Below are 17,895 nucleotides of genomic sequence, written 5' to 3'. Positions count from 1 at the left end.
CAGAGAGTGAAGCAACTTGCCCCTGGCCACAAGGCTGCTGGGCAGTCAGGACTCAAGCCCAGTCTGCCTTCGTGACCCAGATGCAGCTCAGAAAACAGCGTGGCCGAGCTGTGTGCTGGTGGGGAAGGGAGAGAGGCAGCACAGGTGGTCGGGAACACTGGGACTCACTTCATCAGATGTGAAGCTGTCAGAACATGTTAGGGCTTCTGGCAAAGAAAGAGGAGTATACGTTGTGGAGTCTTTCCTGAGAAAAACGATCGCAACAGTGATATGTTTGGGAAAATCACTCCATCTCCCAACTTGTTCAGTTTGTCATGGTGATTGTTGTTTTCCAGGCAGCTTGATTTGCTCGCAGCGTGAGTGATGCCCACCCTGGCGTGCAGAGATGCAGCCCGGATGGCGCCCTTGGTGGTCCAAGCATATATTTATTTCTACAGGCTGTAAGATCCCAGCAAAAAATGCCCCCACCCCCAATCCCTTTACTGAACACGACAACCCTGGGCACATGTATGTTCGAGAAAATGCTTTGAAGGTTGGCCAAAGTGCAGTATGTGTGTCAACTTATGGAATGGGGACACAGGAAAAAAAAAAAAAAAGATGGCTGTTTTCTTTGTCGCCAACACAATGTGCACAGTTCAGGGTGGAGATTCAGAGCCGGGGTGTAAATGCTAATCCCCCCCTTGGGATCTGTGTGGCCGAGAAATTACTCCACCTCACAATTCTCAGTTTTCTCCTCTATAAAATGGGGGTGGTAATAACATCTTCCTTATGTGACTATTATGAGGATAAAAATGAAAGAACATACAGAGCAGAGCCCAGATCCTGGCGCACTGTGAAGCCGTCAATACATCAGGGGTTATTATGTTTTATTATTATCTGGAATGCTTCTTTATTACGCAAAGGACATATATTACTTTTCCCATGAGGAAAAAGATGAAGTTTGGTTTTTACGATCCTCTGCAGTAAAGCAGCATCTGTTTTCTTTGACCTTTCTTTTGGGTCCAGCAATTCTGTGAAGGAAATGACTGCAGAGTATTTTCACTTTGCACTTCAGCTGGAAAGAGAGGTGACAAACAGAATGGGAGACAGATCATTTGTAACACAATTCAACTCTGGCCTCCAATTTTTGAGAATTCCGCCTTATTATGAAAGTTTCCTTAGTTATTCAAAGGAAAAACAGCTCACATCGCCTTCTCTCACTCCCCACATATGGAGAAAACCCAACGAACCCCAGCTGGACCCACACTGACCAACGTGGTTAGACACTGAACAACCGTCATGGACTGACCACTGTGTCTGGTGCTCTGTCCATACTGCCTCACTTAACTCTCAATCGACCTTATGAAGAAGCACCTGAGTCCAGAGGTAACTGCGGCTCAAAGGCTCACGATAAGGACACTAGACCCCAACCAACTGGATGTGAATCCCAACCATGTGACCTTAGGAAAATTACTCAACCTCTCTGAGCCTCAACATCTTAACGGGTAGCACGAAAGCAATACATGTCTCATGGGGCACAGTGAGAATTTAGAGGTGTAATTAGGTGGAAGAGACCAAGAACAGCGACTGGCACATAGTAAGTACTTGATAAATATCAGCTGTTATTGTTCTCACACCTACCTCGTGGCCGAGGAAGTAGAGTGGGCACCTATAGTTTGTTCTGCCCAACATCCATATTCTCACCTCCTGGAAACCACACCCCAAGTTTATTTTCAAGTTCCTCTTCCATTCGTTGCACAGAGTCTTGGATAGGCTGTCAGTCAAAATACTCCAAGAAAGATATGGGTGGCCCGAGAAATGCCAATCAGACATTCTTTCCTAGAATTTAACTCTTAAGGATAGTGACAAAAATGATTGAACACGATTAGAAATCTAAGAATTCAACTTTAGAACAGCACGGACCAGGCTCTCCATTAGTTTCTATTGCCCAGATCCCCAGATCTATTCGGGTCACTTCCCTCCACCCCATGAGCTGTCTCCCAGGCTTCCTACATACAAATTCCAGGGGTCATTTCTGTGGCTTACAATGAAAGAACTCATTCAGCCCATCTATTGATGTCTTTGTTTTGGCAATATTTGCTATTTTCTAAACATCTGATTTTTTTTAATAGTCTATTACTGTTTCATAGAAGCAAGATCTCCCTTGCCCTCTGAAGTTATTACAGTTCATATAAAGCCTTTGTTCCATGAGCTCCATTTTACTTCCCAGTGTTAGTTATTATCTTTGTAGAGTTTGGAGCCCTCGTTTCATGTGTTTGGTTTTCTTCAGTTTGGCAACCCCAGCAATTGGTCCCCACCAGCCTGTCTGCAGCCTCCCTACACAGAGAGTGAGGAAGGGGCAGTGTGTAGTAGGGCATCCCCACTCACTGCCACAGCCCAGCTGCAGGGAGAGACCCCAGACTGCTAGATTTCCACAGGGCCGGGAATACACGCTATGGGAAGAGGTTATTTCCCAAGGGAAGCAGTGTAGCCTCACAGACAGAAGCCAAGTCGACTTGGCGAGTGGCCCTCAACTTCAAGGTTCACATGAAATTATTTGCAAATTCATGTGAACTTTGATTTCCTCATCTATAAAATGGGTATATTCCCAGCATGCAAAGCCATGGTGAAGGTTAAAGAATATTTAGTAATATATGCAAAACACCCAGCAGAGGGCCCAGGACACACATCCTATAAGTGGCAGCTCTAATTACTTTTACTTTATGTCACCGAGAACGCTCCTGCAGTGTGATTCAGCGTGTACCCCAATAAGCTGTACTTGAGCAGATGGAATTTTAACACCCTATCCTCCAACTTCACGTTGATGTTTTTCTTTAGGGTGCCCCACTCTAACCCCATGATCAATCAGTATTTCCGGGTCTGCTCTATAAGAGGCTCATGTCTCCCAGCTGTCCTGTAGGACTCTTTTCTTCAAACACCATCATCTCCAGGGAGACTTCCCTGACTTCCACAGCCCTCTGCACTTACCTCCAACATAACCCACAATTCAGTGAATGACAGCAGCCCCTCAGTATCCATGGGGGATTGGTTCCAGGACCTCCCCGAAGATACCGAACTCCACGGATGCTCGAGTCCCTCGTATAAAATGGTACAGCATTTGCATGTAACCTACACACATCCTCCCACGTACTTTTAACTCATCTCTAGATTACTTACAATACCGAACACAGTATAAATGCCAGGAAATAGTTGTAAATACAATGTAAATACCACGTAACATAGTTTGCTTTTTGGAACTTTCTGGAATTTTCTTCCCCAAGTATTTTTGCATCTGTGGATGTGGAACCCCCACGGATACGGAGGGCCAACTGAAAACTGTTTACCCATCTCCCGTGCTGGGCTCCAAGACACACGTTTCTTTCACCCTGGGTCCCAGCGTCTAGCACAGAGGAAGTGCTCTGAGAAGGGGAGTGGGGAATAAATGATTTGCAGAAAGCAAACCATCCCTCCTGTGCTGCTGCTTCCCCAGCATCTTTGCAGGGAAGCAAACCAACGAAAGGCTAAAGACTGGCAATGCCGACAGATCTGCAAACATCGCCTGGTGCTCAAAGGAAAATCTGGCCACAGGAGGCAGATAGTTATCCCCTACATGTTTCGTTTTTCTTTCCCCCCATCCCTCACCGTCTCTAAACCATCTGCCTCTTCCCCCAACTTTACAACATGAAGTGACAACAGGAAGTCTCCCTTAAGCATTTTCTAATTTCTCTGTTATTTGGTTTTCTACTTTGGTACATGTGAGCCTTGGCTGTATTTCACACAGACATATATTTTATTATGACACACCCCATAAAACAGAGCACATATAAATCACCTGGCATGGTTTTGCTTCACCTGGTTGTTATTGCTAAGATCTCTATTTCTAAGAGCACAAAAGAGAACAGTTCTTGAATCCACAGACGAACAAGGACAGGGTGAGCAGCAGTCAAGTCTACCAGGCTGGGAGACAGAGAGACCAGAGACACGGGCTCCTGGGTGGCTGGCTGTCTGCAGAGACATGAACGACACAGACGGAGAAGCCACACGAACACTCCAGAGAGACCCGGGCAGCTGGGGAAACACTCTACAACTACAGCCCATCTATCAGACCCCTCTGGCTTTCTCAGCCCTAAGAGATTCTGAAATAAACACAAAGGCCCAAGGTGGCATAATACCGAAGCCAGCGGTACCTACTCTTTGGCCTCAATCACTGCATGGGTATGTTTTATCTTGGGGACCCTGACAGTCCCTCTCCTGGGCAGAAGAGCCAGCCAGTCCCTAATGTCCCCAGCGTCCTCAACAACCCCACAGCAAGACCCAGGCAGGCTCTAAAATGTCTTGCCCTCAAAGGCCTGGAGATTGAAGGCAGTATCCAGAAACTTCTTCAGAGACACCAGGTGAGTGTTCCTGTTTCCTGTGGCTGGTGCAGCTGCTGGGTCTCGGCCAACATACCTGGGGGAGGAGAGTCAAGCTAAGCGGAGGGCTGAGCCCGGCCCTGCTGCTACCCCAGGACTGCACCGGGTCTAATCCAGCTGCAGAAACGAAGAGCCTGAGGTTCCAAGGGGCCAAGTCACTGGCCTAAGATCAAAGGTAGGAGATTTGAGACACGCAGGAGGTTCTCTAGTTCAGTTCTGGCTGCAGAACAAACACAAAAGTTTCCCCTCCCTAAGGCCGTATTAAAGAGGATCCCTGATGGGGAAGCTGATCTGTCACTGACAGTCACAGAGCCAGCAGGGACTATGGGGCCCAACTCCTCAGTTTCCAATGCAGCCCAGAGAAGGGCAGTGGCCAGTGCTGGGTCACACAGCAAATGGGGTGGGCAGAGCCAGGATGGGGCCTCAAGCCCCCAGAGCCTCAGGCCTGGAAGACGTGAGGGGTAAACGGCGGGCAACCCCTTGCACCCAGCCTTGTACCATATGGGCCGCGCTCGGCCCAGGATGGTCATGAAGCGCGGGCTGATGTAGTCGTAGTAGCCCATGTTCTTGTGCTCCTCCTGGCACCACACCAGCTCTGCACCCGGGTACTTCTCTGCCTCTCGCCTGATCAGGTCGAAGGGGAATGGAGAGATCTGGGACAGACAGGGAGAAAGAAGGGAATAGCTAGGGGAAGGGGGAAATGCACATGCCAGGCCCCCAGGAGAGCAGCCACTGCTTCCCTCACTGGCCCCAGCCCTGGCACGCTGCCCAGGGCCAGGGGGCTGGCGATACGACCTTGCTTGTCACTCTGAGCAGTTGAGAGGCTCGGGCGCACCTGCTCCAGGCGTGTGATAGCCACTTGCTCGTCCAGGCCCTGGCTGCTCCGCTCCTTCACCAGGTCATAGTACACCTTTCCCGTGCAGAAGATGAGCCGCCGCACCTGCCCGGGAGCCTGCGCCGCAGCCCCATCCTCAGGAATCACCCGCTGGAAGCTGGTCCCTGGGGACCGACAGGGCATGGCAGGGGCGTCTGCTCCCAGAGGGGCCAGAGCAGCTTGGGAATCAGGTCCACATCCCTGGCACCTCCAGGCTCTCCCTGGCCACTAAGACAAGCCCCAGATTTAGACCTGTGGCTGCAATAGGAACCTCTTGAGCCAAACAATGGAGCAGGGGACAGGGACAAGGGTGGAGACAGTGGCTGGAGCCAAGGGCAGAGCCTTGGGAGCATCAACAATAAGGTGATGGGGCAGGGGGGCGCTGGGGATGATGGGGAGAGCCCCTGAAGGGGACAGAGGTGATGATGTCACACCCGCATCTGACAGCGTCACTGTCCCAAACCTGCTCCCCTTCCAGCCATGCCTACCTCCCAGGCACACTCAATCCACCCCGTCACCAAGCTGGAAGGCGAACCCTGCACAGTCCTCCCTCTCAGCCCCAGAGGCCAGCCTCCATCCCCAAGTCCCATCCATTTTTCCTTCCTGAGCTCATGCCATGTGCCAGGCACCAGACTAAAAATACTACAAAAACCTCTGAGGAAGGTACTGCAGGGTCCCCGCAACCCAGATGAGGACACTGCGGCAGAGAGGGTCACTGGCTGCCAGGGCCCACCAGTACTAGGCACTCAGCCCAGGCGGTCCAGCCCAACGCCAGAGCTCTGCACAGCTGGCTCAGCCGCCCGCCACATCTGAGGGGATGCCCACACACACACGTGAAGAACAAGCACCTGTCCACGCCACTGAGGTCCTCCTGGCCAGCCCCTGCCCCTCCGCCTACAACCCAGGACCGTTTTCCCAGACAGCTCTGCTCTGCCAAGCCTCAAGGCCCCACACCTGCTCCTCCCTGATCCTCCACTGGGTCACGTCTCACTTCCAAAACCTGGCCCTTCGGGTGCTTTATCTGACCTCCGACTCCCAGCTAAATGAGGCTGAGAGCTCTTGGAGGGGGCGCTGGCTCCCCAGGGCCAGAAATGTCTGTCTGGCTCATGAGAGAAAACAACGGATGAGTGAACTGATACTCAGTGTCCCTCGAACTAGCAGACCTCTACCAGGCCTCCTGCCTCTAAGCTCTTCTGGTGCAGCCAGGCCGGCCCTGCTGGGAGGCTGCGGGGTCCCAGTGCACTCCTCTGGCCCTGGTGCTCCGCGTAAGTGACCCAAGTGGGTTCAGCCACCCGGCCGCTGCACCAACCTCCCAACGCAGCTGCTGGCGGGGATCATGCCAGAAGCTGCTTCAGGGCCAACAGAGCCACAGACAGAGGCAAGCACAGAAGAGTCCCGGGAGCAGAGGCCACACGTGGGCCACCAGGGCCCCCATCAGCCGCCGCCCCCCCACGCCCAGGCACATACCAGAAACCATTTGGTCAAAGCTGGACTTGGCTTCTGGGTGCCTCAGCAGAGATTTGGGTGTGAAGATGATCAGCTGGAAGGGAAACACGTGCCTGGCTGCCAGCCGCCCCTGCTTGGCCAGGGTGCCCTGCACTCGGTCCCTGTACGGTCCCGGTGACGACCAGGCGGGTGGCTCACCGGCTTGCGGAAGGGCAGCAGGATCTGGCGGCGCAGCACGTGGAAGTAGCTGGCCGGCGTGGAGCAGTTGACCACTATCCAGTTGCAGTCGTAGAGCTGTCTCACCTCGAAGTCCTGGGTGAACGCCTGGAGGGGCAGGGTGCGGCTGGGAGGTGGCCTGCCTGTGGCATCCACACCCTGGCCTTGCTGGGCACAGCAGCGTGCAGTCCTGTCCTGGGGGAGGGCGGGCAACACTCACGGGGTAGGCGTCCGAGTCATCATTGCTCATCTGCAGGAACCTCTCGGGCCTGGCTGACGAGTGCTCCGGGCCCTGGAAGCAAATGCCAGATGGCCCAGGCTGGCCAGCGTTTGGGGGGGACTGGGGATCTGTCACACTGGACGGGGACCCTGGGCCTGGGGGAGAGTCTGAAGGGCTTCGTGGAGGAGATGCCCTCACTCCGGAGTGTCAACCGCAGGAAAGCACCAGGAATGTGGGACAAGAGGAGGGAGGTAGCCTCAGATGAGGGTCCGGCCACAGCCATGTGTGAACATGTGGGGCAGAAGGAAAAAGCAAAACGGCCAAGATGCTCTTTCTCTAGAACGTTCTGACCTACAGCAGTGACTGTTTACTATGTGCCTGTGGTGCGCCAGACATAGCTCTACGGACCCCACACAGATTATTCTCTCGTCTTGTGAAAGCAGCCCTGTGATGGAGATGAGGAAGGCGAGGGACAAAGAGATTAAGAAACAACCTCAAGGTCACTCAGCCAGAAAGGGACAGATTCAAACCCAGGTCTGACTCCTACTCCTACCCTGGCCCACGGGGCTGCTCTGCTCCATAAGAGCAGCAAGGACCCCTGCACTGTCCTCCAAGCTGGCTCTCCGTGGGACAGGGGTGACCTGCTCCTCTCTTAGTGGGGACGCCCCAAGGACCCATGGCCACAGGCACCAGCCAGGCCGGCCCAACCCTCCGCAACCAGCCTGACTCACGCTCCACCCAGTGAGATGCCAGCCACCTTTACATCTGGGAGACCGTGGGCAGTCACAGGCCTTCTCTCCTCGCACGTGAAACAGGAACAGAACTGACTGCCTGGTCCAGCTGTGAGGATGCCACAGGATTATACGTGGCGTGTAAAGTGCACGGCACAGGGAGACCTGACTCTGAGCAGTACTGATCAATCCCTGACCACGTGACCAGTCCAAGCTGAGTGGGTCCTCGGGGCCATCCACTGCAGCCAGCACAGCCCTGCCCACGCTCCACCTGGTCAGGCTACACACTCACCAGGCTGGCATCTCCTGATGCTGTGCTCCTCCCCTCCCCGAGGGCCTGCACATCCTTCTTCTCCCCCACATGAGGTTCCCCCGACAACATAGGTTCAAATTTCAGCTACTAGCTGTGTGACCTTAGGCAAGCTACTCCACCTTTCTGTGCCCCAGTTTCCTCATCTGGAAAGTGAGAACAGGTCCCGGCACAAAGCAGGCACTCAGGCATGTCCGTTCCGTTTACTGCTGAACAGTAGCATCACCAACTTCAGCAGCGGTGACACAGAGCTACGCAGGCCCCGCCCTGCAGACCCATGTGGTTCCGGGGCACTGGGAGGCACATGCCCCCCCCTCAACTCTGCAAGTGGCCAAGGTTCTAGCCATCCTCTCCCAGGCCGGCCAGGGCCCGCCCCCACGGCCCTCACCATGCCCTCCATGCCGTGGGGCAGCAGCAGCACGACGCCATTGTGCCGAACCCACTTGGCCTGGCCCGTGCTGATGAACTGGTCGATGATGCACTGGGCCGTGTTGTGGAAGTCACCAAACTGCGCCTCCCAGAGGACCAGGGCGTTGGGGCTGGCCATGGCGTAGCCCAGCTCGAAGCCTAAACGGGAGACGCCGAGGCAGAGCCTGTCACACACGGTCCCCAAGTGGTGGTGGCTCCGGCCAGACCCAGCCCTTCCTCCCACGCGCTGCCTGCTCCGCCCGTCCCTCCCAGCAGGACAGAAGCGCCCGGGGACTCCTTGGCGCCCAAAGATCAGGATCTCCCTTCCTGGCCGCCGGCAACACACCCAGAGATGCCACTCTCAGCCCTGACCTCACGTACAGCCAGCTTCAGCCTTATGTAGGCCAGGAGTCAACTCCAAAGACACCCTGGGGAGGCAGCAGGGCCCATTTGCCAAGGGGCCCCCCAAATATGGCGGGGCTGCTGAGGGGAACGGGCAGGAACAGCCCCAGAGGCAGCTCCCCAGAAGTGGTGGCCAGTCTCGGTGGGTTCCTGTTTCTGGGAGGAAGCAGGCCAGCTAAAGGCCAAGCCAAGGGAGAGTGCAGGGGGCCAGTCTGGGGAGCCCAGAGTCTAGGGAGGGGGCCTCGAGACGGGGCTGCTGGGTGTGGTGGCACAGAGGGCAAGACAGACAGGAACGTGGAGGTGGCCAGGCCAGGCTCAGGGCCGGTCAGTGGCAGCAGCAGTCAGTGGACTCGATGGGGTTTTCTGTCTGGGCCCACTGTTGCCCAGGGACAAGCTCTGGTATCCAGAGCTCCCACCCAGGCCAGAGTGCACCCCCACCCCCCATCTGGGCTCTCTGAGGGGCCAGATGGGACAGGACCTCATCTCTGATGTGGCCTCAGGTGGGGGCAGCCCAACCACTGTCCCTCAGGGCTGTCCGAGGACTCAGGTCCACCCAGGGGCCTCTGAGCCTCTTCGGCCCCACCCAGCCCCAGACCACGGTCAAAACAACAAAAACAGACACCCTGAGGTGCAAGACCCTCTCTGGTCCCCAAGCATCTCAGGGCCCGCCCGACCTGCAGGCAGAGTTCTGACCCACCCAGAACTCCGTACTCCGAGAGGGAGCTGTTGCACACAGTGTAGGGGGCCTGGTGAGGCCAGAGGTGGTTCATGGGGACACACGTCCTCCGGTCAACTTCCTGGTCATGGAGAACGTGGTGCCGGTGACTGCAGAGACACAGACCAGGAAGGGAGGGGAGGCGGGCGGACTGAGCAGGACACCAGGCAAAGTCCCACAGGATGGCGACATCAAGAAGGCCGTGGAAAGCCAGAGCGATCTGGTCCTTCCTCTGGGCAGCCGCCCCTCCCACTGGTGCCCTCACACACGCCCCGGGGGTCTTGGAGCACAGGCGTGAGAGGCTCAGCTTCTCCCCTAAGGAGGGATCCGATGACACCTGCCTTGCCGACCTCCCAGATGCTGGGTGGAGCCTGAGACCCTAGGAGGCCACACCCCAGGGGCACCATCTCCCTGCCCATCCTGCTAGCCCCTTTACCACCTCACCTGCTCTGTCCAGGTTTACAGGAGGCAGGAATTCCTGTGCATAAGGGGGGCCCCCCTGGCCAAACCCCAAGCCTTGTGAGGACTGACATGCCACTCAGGGTGCAGTGGAGTGGCCCTCTGTACCCTGGTTGGAGCAAGACCAGCAGTGATGAGGGAGTGGGACGTGGGAAAGATGGCCTGTCGAATACTGGAAGCCACACTCCAGGACTCACTAACATGGCAGAGACAGAGTTGAGATCCCAAACATCTGGGGTCCCACACAGAGGAAATGTAATGAGGACAACCGGCAAGTGTAAAGTCCCTCATCTGGACTCAAAACCGAACTGCGAACAAGCAAGATGATGGCAGGGAGCTGGCTTGACAGTAGTTCACAGAAGAGAAACAAAGGATCTTGAGGACCATAGATAACCACAAGGGTTGACATCAACCAACAGCTTGGGCCAAACAGTCAGCTCTGCACGCTGGCCCCGTGGGGACAGAGAGGCAGGCAGCCTAGCAGCCCTCAGACAGCTTGGCCCAAGGGTGGGGGCTAGTGTGCTGATAGTGTTACCTGAGAACACCTCCTTGGCTTCCCAGACAAGGTCTAGGAAGAGAAGGAAGGGCCACTCCACTCCAGAGGCCCTGGGCCGACTGTGAGAGATCCCCAGCGCAGCTGAGCTCTCAGCTCCCCCCAGGCACAAGGCTAATGCCCATAGGGCCTAGGGCCCAGAGCCCCCCACCCTCACCTGAATGTGCCCCTCTCCACGTCCTGCCCACTGAGCCGCACATGGATGCCTTCCTTGAGCAGGGAGCCAAAGGCCATGTACTCTGCCAGCGCCCAGTCCACTGTCCTCTTCCTGGTCATGTCCGCACGGCCCCGCAGGATACGAGAGAGGCCTGCGGGAGGGGAGGGCCAGCCTGAGGGCCACAGGGCTTGGCCACCCCATCTGGGACAGCCATAGTCCCTGGGACCTGGGCCGGGTGTGTATATACTCAGTGTACACCCCTCCCACCGAGCAGGGCCCCGGCAGGATGCAGGAGGCCCCTCCTCCAGCATCACCACTCTAGCCAACACACAGGGCCAGCCTGAGCCCACATCCCCACCAGCCTCCCTCCCTGCGGGAAGGAGCAGGCACCGTTAGGCGATCATCCGTCACATGTATACGCCGCATTCGTTGATTCAGGGACGTTTCCCATAAGCCCACGGGAGAGGTACCAAACTCCCCCACCCCTAGATGAGAAGACACGCTCAGAAGAAGGAATTCATTTACTCACGATCACATAGCTATGAAGGTGCTTGGATCTGAGCCCAGGCACCCGGCCCAGGCTGGGCTCCCATCAGCCCTACACCCACACAGACCCTGTGTGACTGCACAGAGCCGGTGCCCCAAGACACCTGGGCCTCCACGTGCACGTGGAGGAATCCTCTTGGAACGCCCACAGGCTGCTCAGAGGGTGCACGGGGACCCCACTACCATCGCGGGGGCCCTCCAGGCTGCCTGAGCAGAGGACACGATGGACACCATCGTGGCCAAGAGGCGCAGCCAGTGACCACCTACTAGCCTAGGGTCGCCCTCTGTCATCCACCCAGCCCAGCACTCTTGCCGCCCAACATTCTAGGCCCAACCGCCCCCTCCATGGGAAGCCCTTCTTTCCCTGCTCTCCTTCTGCCTGATGCAGGGATGCCCCCGGCAAAGGCACTGGGAAAATACAAGGTGTCCCACAGAAGCCTGGTCACCAGCACCCAGCTGGGAGCGTGGCATCCACACCTGCTCACCCTGAGAGGAGCTGTTAACACAGGCACCTCATGGGGCACAAGGGAGGCACTGACAGCTCCGCTGATCTACCCAAGACCAAGTCAAGATGAGGGCCGGGCCTCCCTGACTCCTGACGCCATCTCCCTTGGGACACGATGTCTGGGACAGTGGCCCATGCTGGAGCCTGCACAGCAACCTCACCCGTGTGGATCTTAAAGTCCTCCAGGGGCACAGAGCTGGCCACTTCACCAATGTGGGTCAGCATGTCCTCTGGAATACCCGTGGCTGGGCATGTCATGCTCTTGGGCTCCCCGTCCACAGTGAAGAAGCCTGAGAGGGCAGAGGCTCTGTGACTTGTGTGTGGCAGTGGGGCCTCAGCTCCCCGGGCCAGACTGTCTCCCCAGGACTCAGGGGCCCACCACTCCCTTAACCCCAATGGCACTCAAACCCTGAGCCCATCCTGGGGACCTGGGACAGCTGACAGCACCCACCTAACATCCTCCCCTCCGGCACCTGCGAGGCCCCTCCCTGGACCCAGGGTCACAGCCATCTAGCTCTGCCCCAGAGAGGCCCGCTGAGCACCCCTCCCCCAGGGCCCACTCCACTTTGCGGTCCACCCTCCCTGACCCAGCCCTTTCCAGGAAGCAGCTCATCACATGTGTCCCGAGGGCGGCACTATCTCCCTCTACTCCCGCCTACCCCACCTGCAGGAAGCAGTCCCACACAGCCTCAGGGGTCTCAGGGACAAAGCCCACAGCCTCTGGGCTGGGCAGCAACTGTCCTCATTCAGGATCACTCCAGTCCTGGTCCCAGTGCCAGAGCCCAGGGCCCAGGCAAATCACTCTTAGCCACACGCTGCTCACTCACCAGGCCAGGGGGAGTCCAGCCAGTGCTTTATATGCAGGATCTTTTTATCCTTGGACCTGCCAAACGCCTCCTCACAGATCCGGTCATATTTGGCGATTTCTTCCTGAAATCAGGGTGAAGGCCTGGATTGAGGCAACGATGCCCTGGGCAGCCGGAGGCTGAGTCAACCCAGACTCATAAACCCTGGTCCCTCTCACCACGTTCTAGAGGAACTGTCTGCCCACTGGCCCACAGGGACCTTAAGGCCAGAAATAAAAGTCCCAGAGTGCAGGGGGATCCTGGAAAGAGTTCAGATGATTGCACTCAGCAAGGGACTTGGGGGAACGCAGGAAAGACTCACAGTCCTTGCTCTGAGAGCTCCCTGAAGGCGGGAGGGCAAGCACATCCACAGATAACTACGGGGTCAAACCCGGCTCAGGGCTACCTCCTACAGGAAGCCTTCTTGGACTCTGGCCTGAGGATGGGCTTCCATGCATCGCAGCGTTCCCTGTACCCCACCAGACTGTAAATGTCTCTGGTCCTCCGTCCCCCTCGATAACTGGGGGCTAGTGGGGACAAGGACCATATTGGCTACTTCTATAAACCGCCAGTGCCCAGCACTGGGCTGATGACATCAGCAGCCGCCTCAGGCTGATCCCAGGCGCTGACCGGCCCACCTCGAATTCCTGCAGGGTCACGGTGCCCTCGGCGATGAGCTTGTCTGCGTACTTCTTCAGCACAGGCACCTGCCTGTGGATCTGCTTGTACATGAGCGGCTGCGTGAACATGGGCTCGTCCATCTCGTTGTGGCCACGCCGGCGGTAACAGACCTGCAGGGACAGAGGGTGGGTCCCCGCGCCCAGGTGGTGTGGCTGGCGCAGTCACTGCACAACTGGGGCACACCTGGCAGGCCACATCCGTGAGGCCTCACCAGCCCCCACTACAACCCATCACCAAATGCCCCACCCCCAGGCCTCTGCAGAGATGGTGCTCAGCGGTTCTAAACCTGCCGCTCAGCCCCGACTAGCAAAGATGTTGCAGACCCGGCGCACTTGCCACGGCAGGGACAGTCTGAGCACCTCCACCTCAGTTCCCCAGACCCACCAGGTCCACCACGACGTCTTTATTGAAGGTGTTCCTCCACTCGGCCGCCACACTGCACACATACATCACGGCCTCTGGGTCGTCTGCATTCACATGGAAGATGGGCGCGTTGACTACACGGGCGACGTCGGTGGGGTATGGTGAGGAGCGGGCCATCCGGGGGTCCGTGGTGAAGCCAATCTGCAGAAGCAGGAGGCACTGAGAGCTGGACAGCAGCAGCCGCCTGGGAGACCAGAGGGCCAGGGAGCCAGGGGAGAGGCGCCTTTGCATCGAGGTCCATCGGTTGTGCTCAGGAGGTGCAGGGGACATGATGGGCTAACAGTGAATGACCTCGAAATCAGACGTAGCCGCGGGTCCCACGGGGATGGCGGTAACACCAGGGGAATCGTTTCTGCTCTTTCTCCTGCAATCATTTTTATACAGTGGGAGTGGGGAGTGCAAGTTGGGGTAAAACCCAGTCTCACCAGTTACTAACTGTACAACCTTGGGCCAGGTACTTAATTCCCAAAGCCTGTTTCCTCATCGATTAAAAGGGCTCATTAAATTCCTACCTCACAGGGTTATACTGTGAAGGTTAAATGACTTAATATGCGAATAAGGTAGTTAACCCAGGGCTTTACAGGCTCAGAAGAAGAGCTGTTATTAACCACAGCTACCTTTTTTAAAAGCAAAGGCTGTGAGAGTTGTGTTCTAAGACTGCCTGGGTCACATGGAGCTCAAGGCAGCATCTAGTTACATGCTCAGCCTCGGTGCTGGTTATACCCATCTTCCTCTGCCCTTACTGCTTTCTCACATACATAATATGGGGGGAGGGGGCTGCAGAGAGAAGGACAGAGAGACACAGAGACAAAGACAGACAGATGTATACACCTCCCAGTTCCACAGACCAGGAAACCGAGGCTGAGAGATCAGGCATCTTGCCTGAAATCACACTCTGGTAAGTAGCAGAGCGGGGGGGTTAAACCCAGAAATGCCTCACTCGTCCCCTCAAAGTGCTGCCTGGATTCAGGGATGGAGGACACTGACAGGGCCCAGCACACAGCCCAGGCCCTCACCTGGTTGTTGACGACGACGTGCACGGTACCGTTGGTGGTGTAAGAGGGCAGGTCACTCAGGTGGAAGGTCTCATAGACCACACCCTGGCCAGCGAAGGCGGCATCCCCATGCACCAGGATGGACATGACCTGCAGGGCAGGATATAAGCCAGGAGGGGCCCCCATGCCCCAGCCCGTGCAGCCCAGCCCTGCTCCTGGACTTCAGAGATTCAGAGCCTACCCCTCAGAACCCAGGACCTCAGGGCCCAGGCAAGCTCACCTTCTTGCCCTGAGCATCCCCGCGGTAGAACTGCTCTGCCTTCGTCTTCCCCTGCACCACGGGGTCCACAGCTTCCAGGTGGGAGGGGTTGGCCACGAGCGACAGAGTGATGTTCCTGTTTGTGACTCGGTTGATCCTCTCATGGTACATGCCGAGGTGATATTTGACATCTCCGGAGCCCTGAAGGTTGACGTGGCCTGTGATGAACCTCCCCCCCCACCCTATCCCAGACATGCAAGCTTACAGTGGCGCTGGGACATTCCCGGGATTCTGCTCCCTGGGAAGGCTGTTTTGTCCCTGACTCACACCTGCATCCTTCCCCCAAACCCAGCACAACGCCCTTCTTGCCCTCCAGGCTGGCCTAAGAAAGGTAGGCAGGTTCCCTGGGCCTTGGCTCCCTTCTTGGGGCCCCTCCACATTACCAACAACCATCCTCTCCGCATTAACGATGGCAGAGTGGGGAAGGGGTAAGGCACCTGTAGGAAGGGGCCAGCCAGCAGCAGTGAAGGCACAGAAATGAAGGGCGGCTCTTAATTGGCATTGAGACCACGGGCTAGGCCTCTGGGCACACATTGGAGCAGGACCTGTACCTAACTCCTTACACCAAAGTAACCAAAAATGTACAGACAAAGCCATAGTATCAGGGGAAAACATGACATACTTTATGATCTTGGAGTAGGGAAAGTCTTTCTAAACAATGAACAAACCTCAGAAGCCATAAAGGATGAGACAGCTAAAATCTAATATATTTGCCATGTGGGAAGAAGATCCATGCAAGTATCAGGGGAAAAAAATCAAGCTGGGAAAATACTTATCAGACAAACGCAGGCAAAGGGCTAACTCCTTCAATACATAAGGCACTTTTACAAACTGGTGAGATAAAGCCCAAAAAACCCATAGAAAAATGAGCAAAAGCCAGGAAAAGGAATTTACAGAAAAAGGCACCCATGACTTAAACATGTGAAAAGACGCTCAAATTCGAAACAGAGAAATATGTTCAAATGCAGTGACGTTTGGACCTAGAACATTGGCAAAGATGGAAAGGTTGGACAGAGTAAGGGAAGCCGGGGGCCTGGGACCTTCGCACACAGCGTGTGGGCTCGCTGCTGTCTGCAAGCTCTTTGGAGGGCAATTCAGTCCTACCTCCTCAGCTCCAGCCACCGCATTTCTCGGATACCGTCTAAAAGTGCACACGTGTGCGCAGACACTCATTCCACCACCTAATGCTCATCAACAGGAGATAGCAGAAAGCAGAGGGGCACTCGAAGCTTGGGGAGCTCTGTGTGCAGCTCTGAAACAGTGACGGCTCGTTAAGTGAAAACAGCAAGGTGGCCAGCGGCATCACGAGCTGCTCCCCTGGCTTTTTACAAATAAAGCTGTACTGGACACATACGTGTGTTCGCACTGCGTGGAACGTTTCTGGAAGTACACACTTTAACACAAAAACTGACCACAGCAGAGCCTATGGGGAGCAGGAAAGGGGTCTCAGAAGGGAAACACACTCATTGTGTAATCTTTTCTTCAAACGACGCTCACATTACTTTTTCTATTAAAAAAAAAGTAAATTTGTTTAAAGTGTCCTTTGGCCAGGTTTTACAGTTTACTCACATGTTGTCTCTGATTCCTCACAACCATTCTGGGGGCAGGAACTTTTATCCCCATTTTACAGAAGAGCAAACTGAGGCTCAGAGAGATGAAAGTGCTTGAGCAAAATGAACATGATGGCGGGAAGATTCTGGATTGGGAGCCAGCAGATGTGGATTCTAGTCCTGCTCTGGCCTAACGTGCTGGATGATTTTGGAGCAGTCATTTAATGTGGTTCATTTTAACAAACCATGCACCTGTGCTGAGTGCTGGGGCTTCGGGAATGAGGTCCCTGCCATCACCCTGCTACCAGCCTGGAAGGGAAAACAGACACATACACACACACACACAGGCGCGCACGCACGTGCGTGCGCGTGATGGAGAAGGCCAGAGTAGAGACGGACCTGCTGGGAAAGGAGGCACAGAGGAGGGAGAGACAGGATTGCTGCCTGGAGGACCAGGAAAGTCACTAGGAGATGGGTAGGGCTGGGAAAGAGGCAGAGAGCAGAAGAGAGGAAAGCCATCTGGCTGAGGGCCCAGCATGGGCAGAGGCGTGGGGTATGAGGCATACATGACACGTATACGTGCCAGGAAGGGGGTGAGGGCAGAAAAATATTCTCGCTGCTCATCAGTGGGCACAGGAAACCGTCCTGACCTCCCAATGCTGTGCTGGTCAAACAAGTGAGTGAGGCAGCCCTTCAGGGAAGGTAGACAGGACCCTGGGCACAGAGGTATGGCCACATGAGCTGAACTGAATAACTTCAGGCACTTCCCTGCACACCTCTCTGGGCCTCAGTCCCCCCAGCTGGAAACAGGGAGGTTAGCCCAGATTACCCGAGGGCTCTCCCAGCTGTTGGAGATCATAGCACTTGGCTCCAAAACACCTTAGGAGCCTCACACAGACACCCTCAGCCTCTCTCCCACTCTTCTGCATGTCCGTCCACCTCAAGGTCTGTCTGAGCCTGCAAGCTCCTGGCCCAGGCCCTCTCCAGTCCACGTCCCAAATACCCAGCTCTCCAGGGGCTCTGGGGCCTGGGCCTGGCACCCACCTCATCCGCCGCCTCCAGCTTGGGGTCAAACTGGCAGAAGATCTGCTCCAGGTCCTTGCGGATGACGTTGGCCAGCACGTTCAGCCTGCCCCTGGAGCCAGAGGG

General features: G+C 55.9%; 1 protein-coding gene across 3 annotated transcripts in view; it reads right to left on the bottom strand.

Moving 5' to 3' along the window:
• Nucleotides 1-729: 729 nt before the first annotated feature.
• Nucleotides 730-17,895, bottom strand: part of OGDHL (oxoglutarate dehydrogenase L) — a 30,329-nt gene continuing 13,163 nt past the window's right edge. Inside the window, exons 9-25 of one of the 3 annotated variants that reach the window (XR_010935886.1) lie at nt 17,791-17,881; nt 15,158-15,337; nt 14,899-15,027; nt 13,844-14,023; nt 13,417-13,569; nt 12,761-12,863; nt 12,095-12,223; nt 10,883-11,033; nt 9,696-9,823; nt 8,577-8,755; nt 7,148-7,219; nt 6,910-7,035; nt 6,733-6,805; nt 5,227-5,390; nt 4,890-5,044; nt 1,684-4,428; nt 733-1,054 (exon numbers count right to left, since the gene is read on the bottom strand). Coding sequence is in view for 1 of the 3 variants with exons in the window: in XM_067710205.1 (XP_067566306.1) it covers nt 4,305-4,428; nt 4,890-5,044; nt 5,227-5,390; nt 6,733-6,805; nt 6,910-7,035; nt 7,148-7,219; nt 8,577-8,755; nt 9,696-9,823; nt 10,883-11,033; nt 12,095-12,223; nt 12,761-12,863; nt 13,417-13,569; nt 13,844-14,023; nt 14,899-15,027; nt 15,158-15,337; nt 17,791-17,881 (2,137 nt within the window). In the remaining 2 variants the exon portion in view is untranslated. Of the gene's footprint in view, nt 4,429-4,889; nt 5,045-5,226; nt 5,391-6,732; nt 6,806-6,909; nt 7,036-7,147; nt 7,220-8,576; nt 8,756-9,695; nt 9,824-10,882; nt 11,034-12,094; nt 12,224-12,760; nt 12,864-13,416; nt 13,570-13,843; nt 14,024-14,898; nt 15,028-15,157; nt 15,338-17,790; nt 17,882-17,895 lie in introns of all 3 variants that reach the window. The other 2 variants (XR_010935885.1, XM_067710205.1) reach the window with 2 other exon arrangements.

The sequence above is a fragment of the Pseudorca crassidens genome, chromosome 16 (assembly GCF_039906515.1).
Source record: "Pseudorca crassidens isolate mPseCra1 chromosome 16, mPseCra1.hap1, whole genome shotgun sequence".
NCBI classification, from domain to species: Eukaryota; Metazoa; Chordata; class Mammalia; order Artiodactyla; family Delphinidae; genus Pseudorca; species Pseudorca crassidens.
The sequence above is the reverse complement of the archived record's forward strand: the minus strand, read 5'-3'. Positions and strand labels throughout refer to the sequence as shown.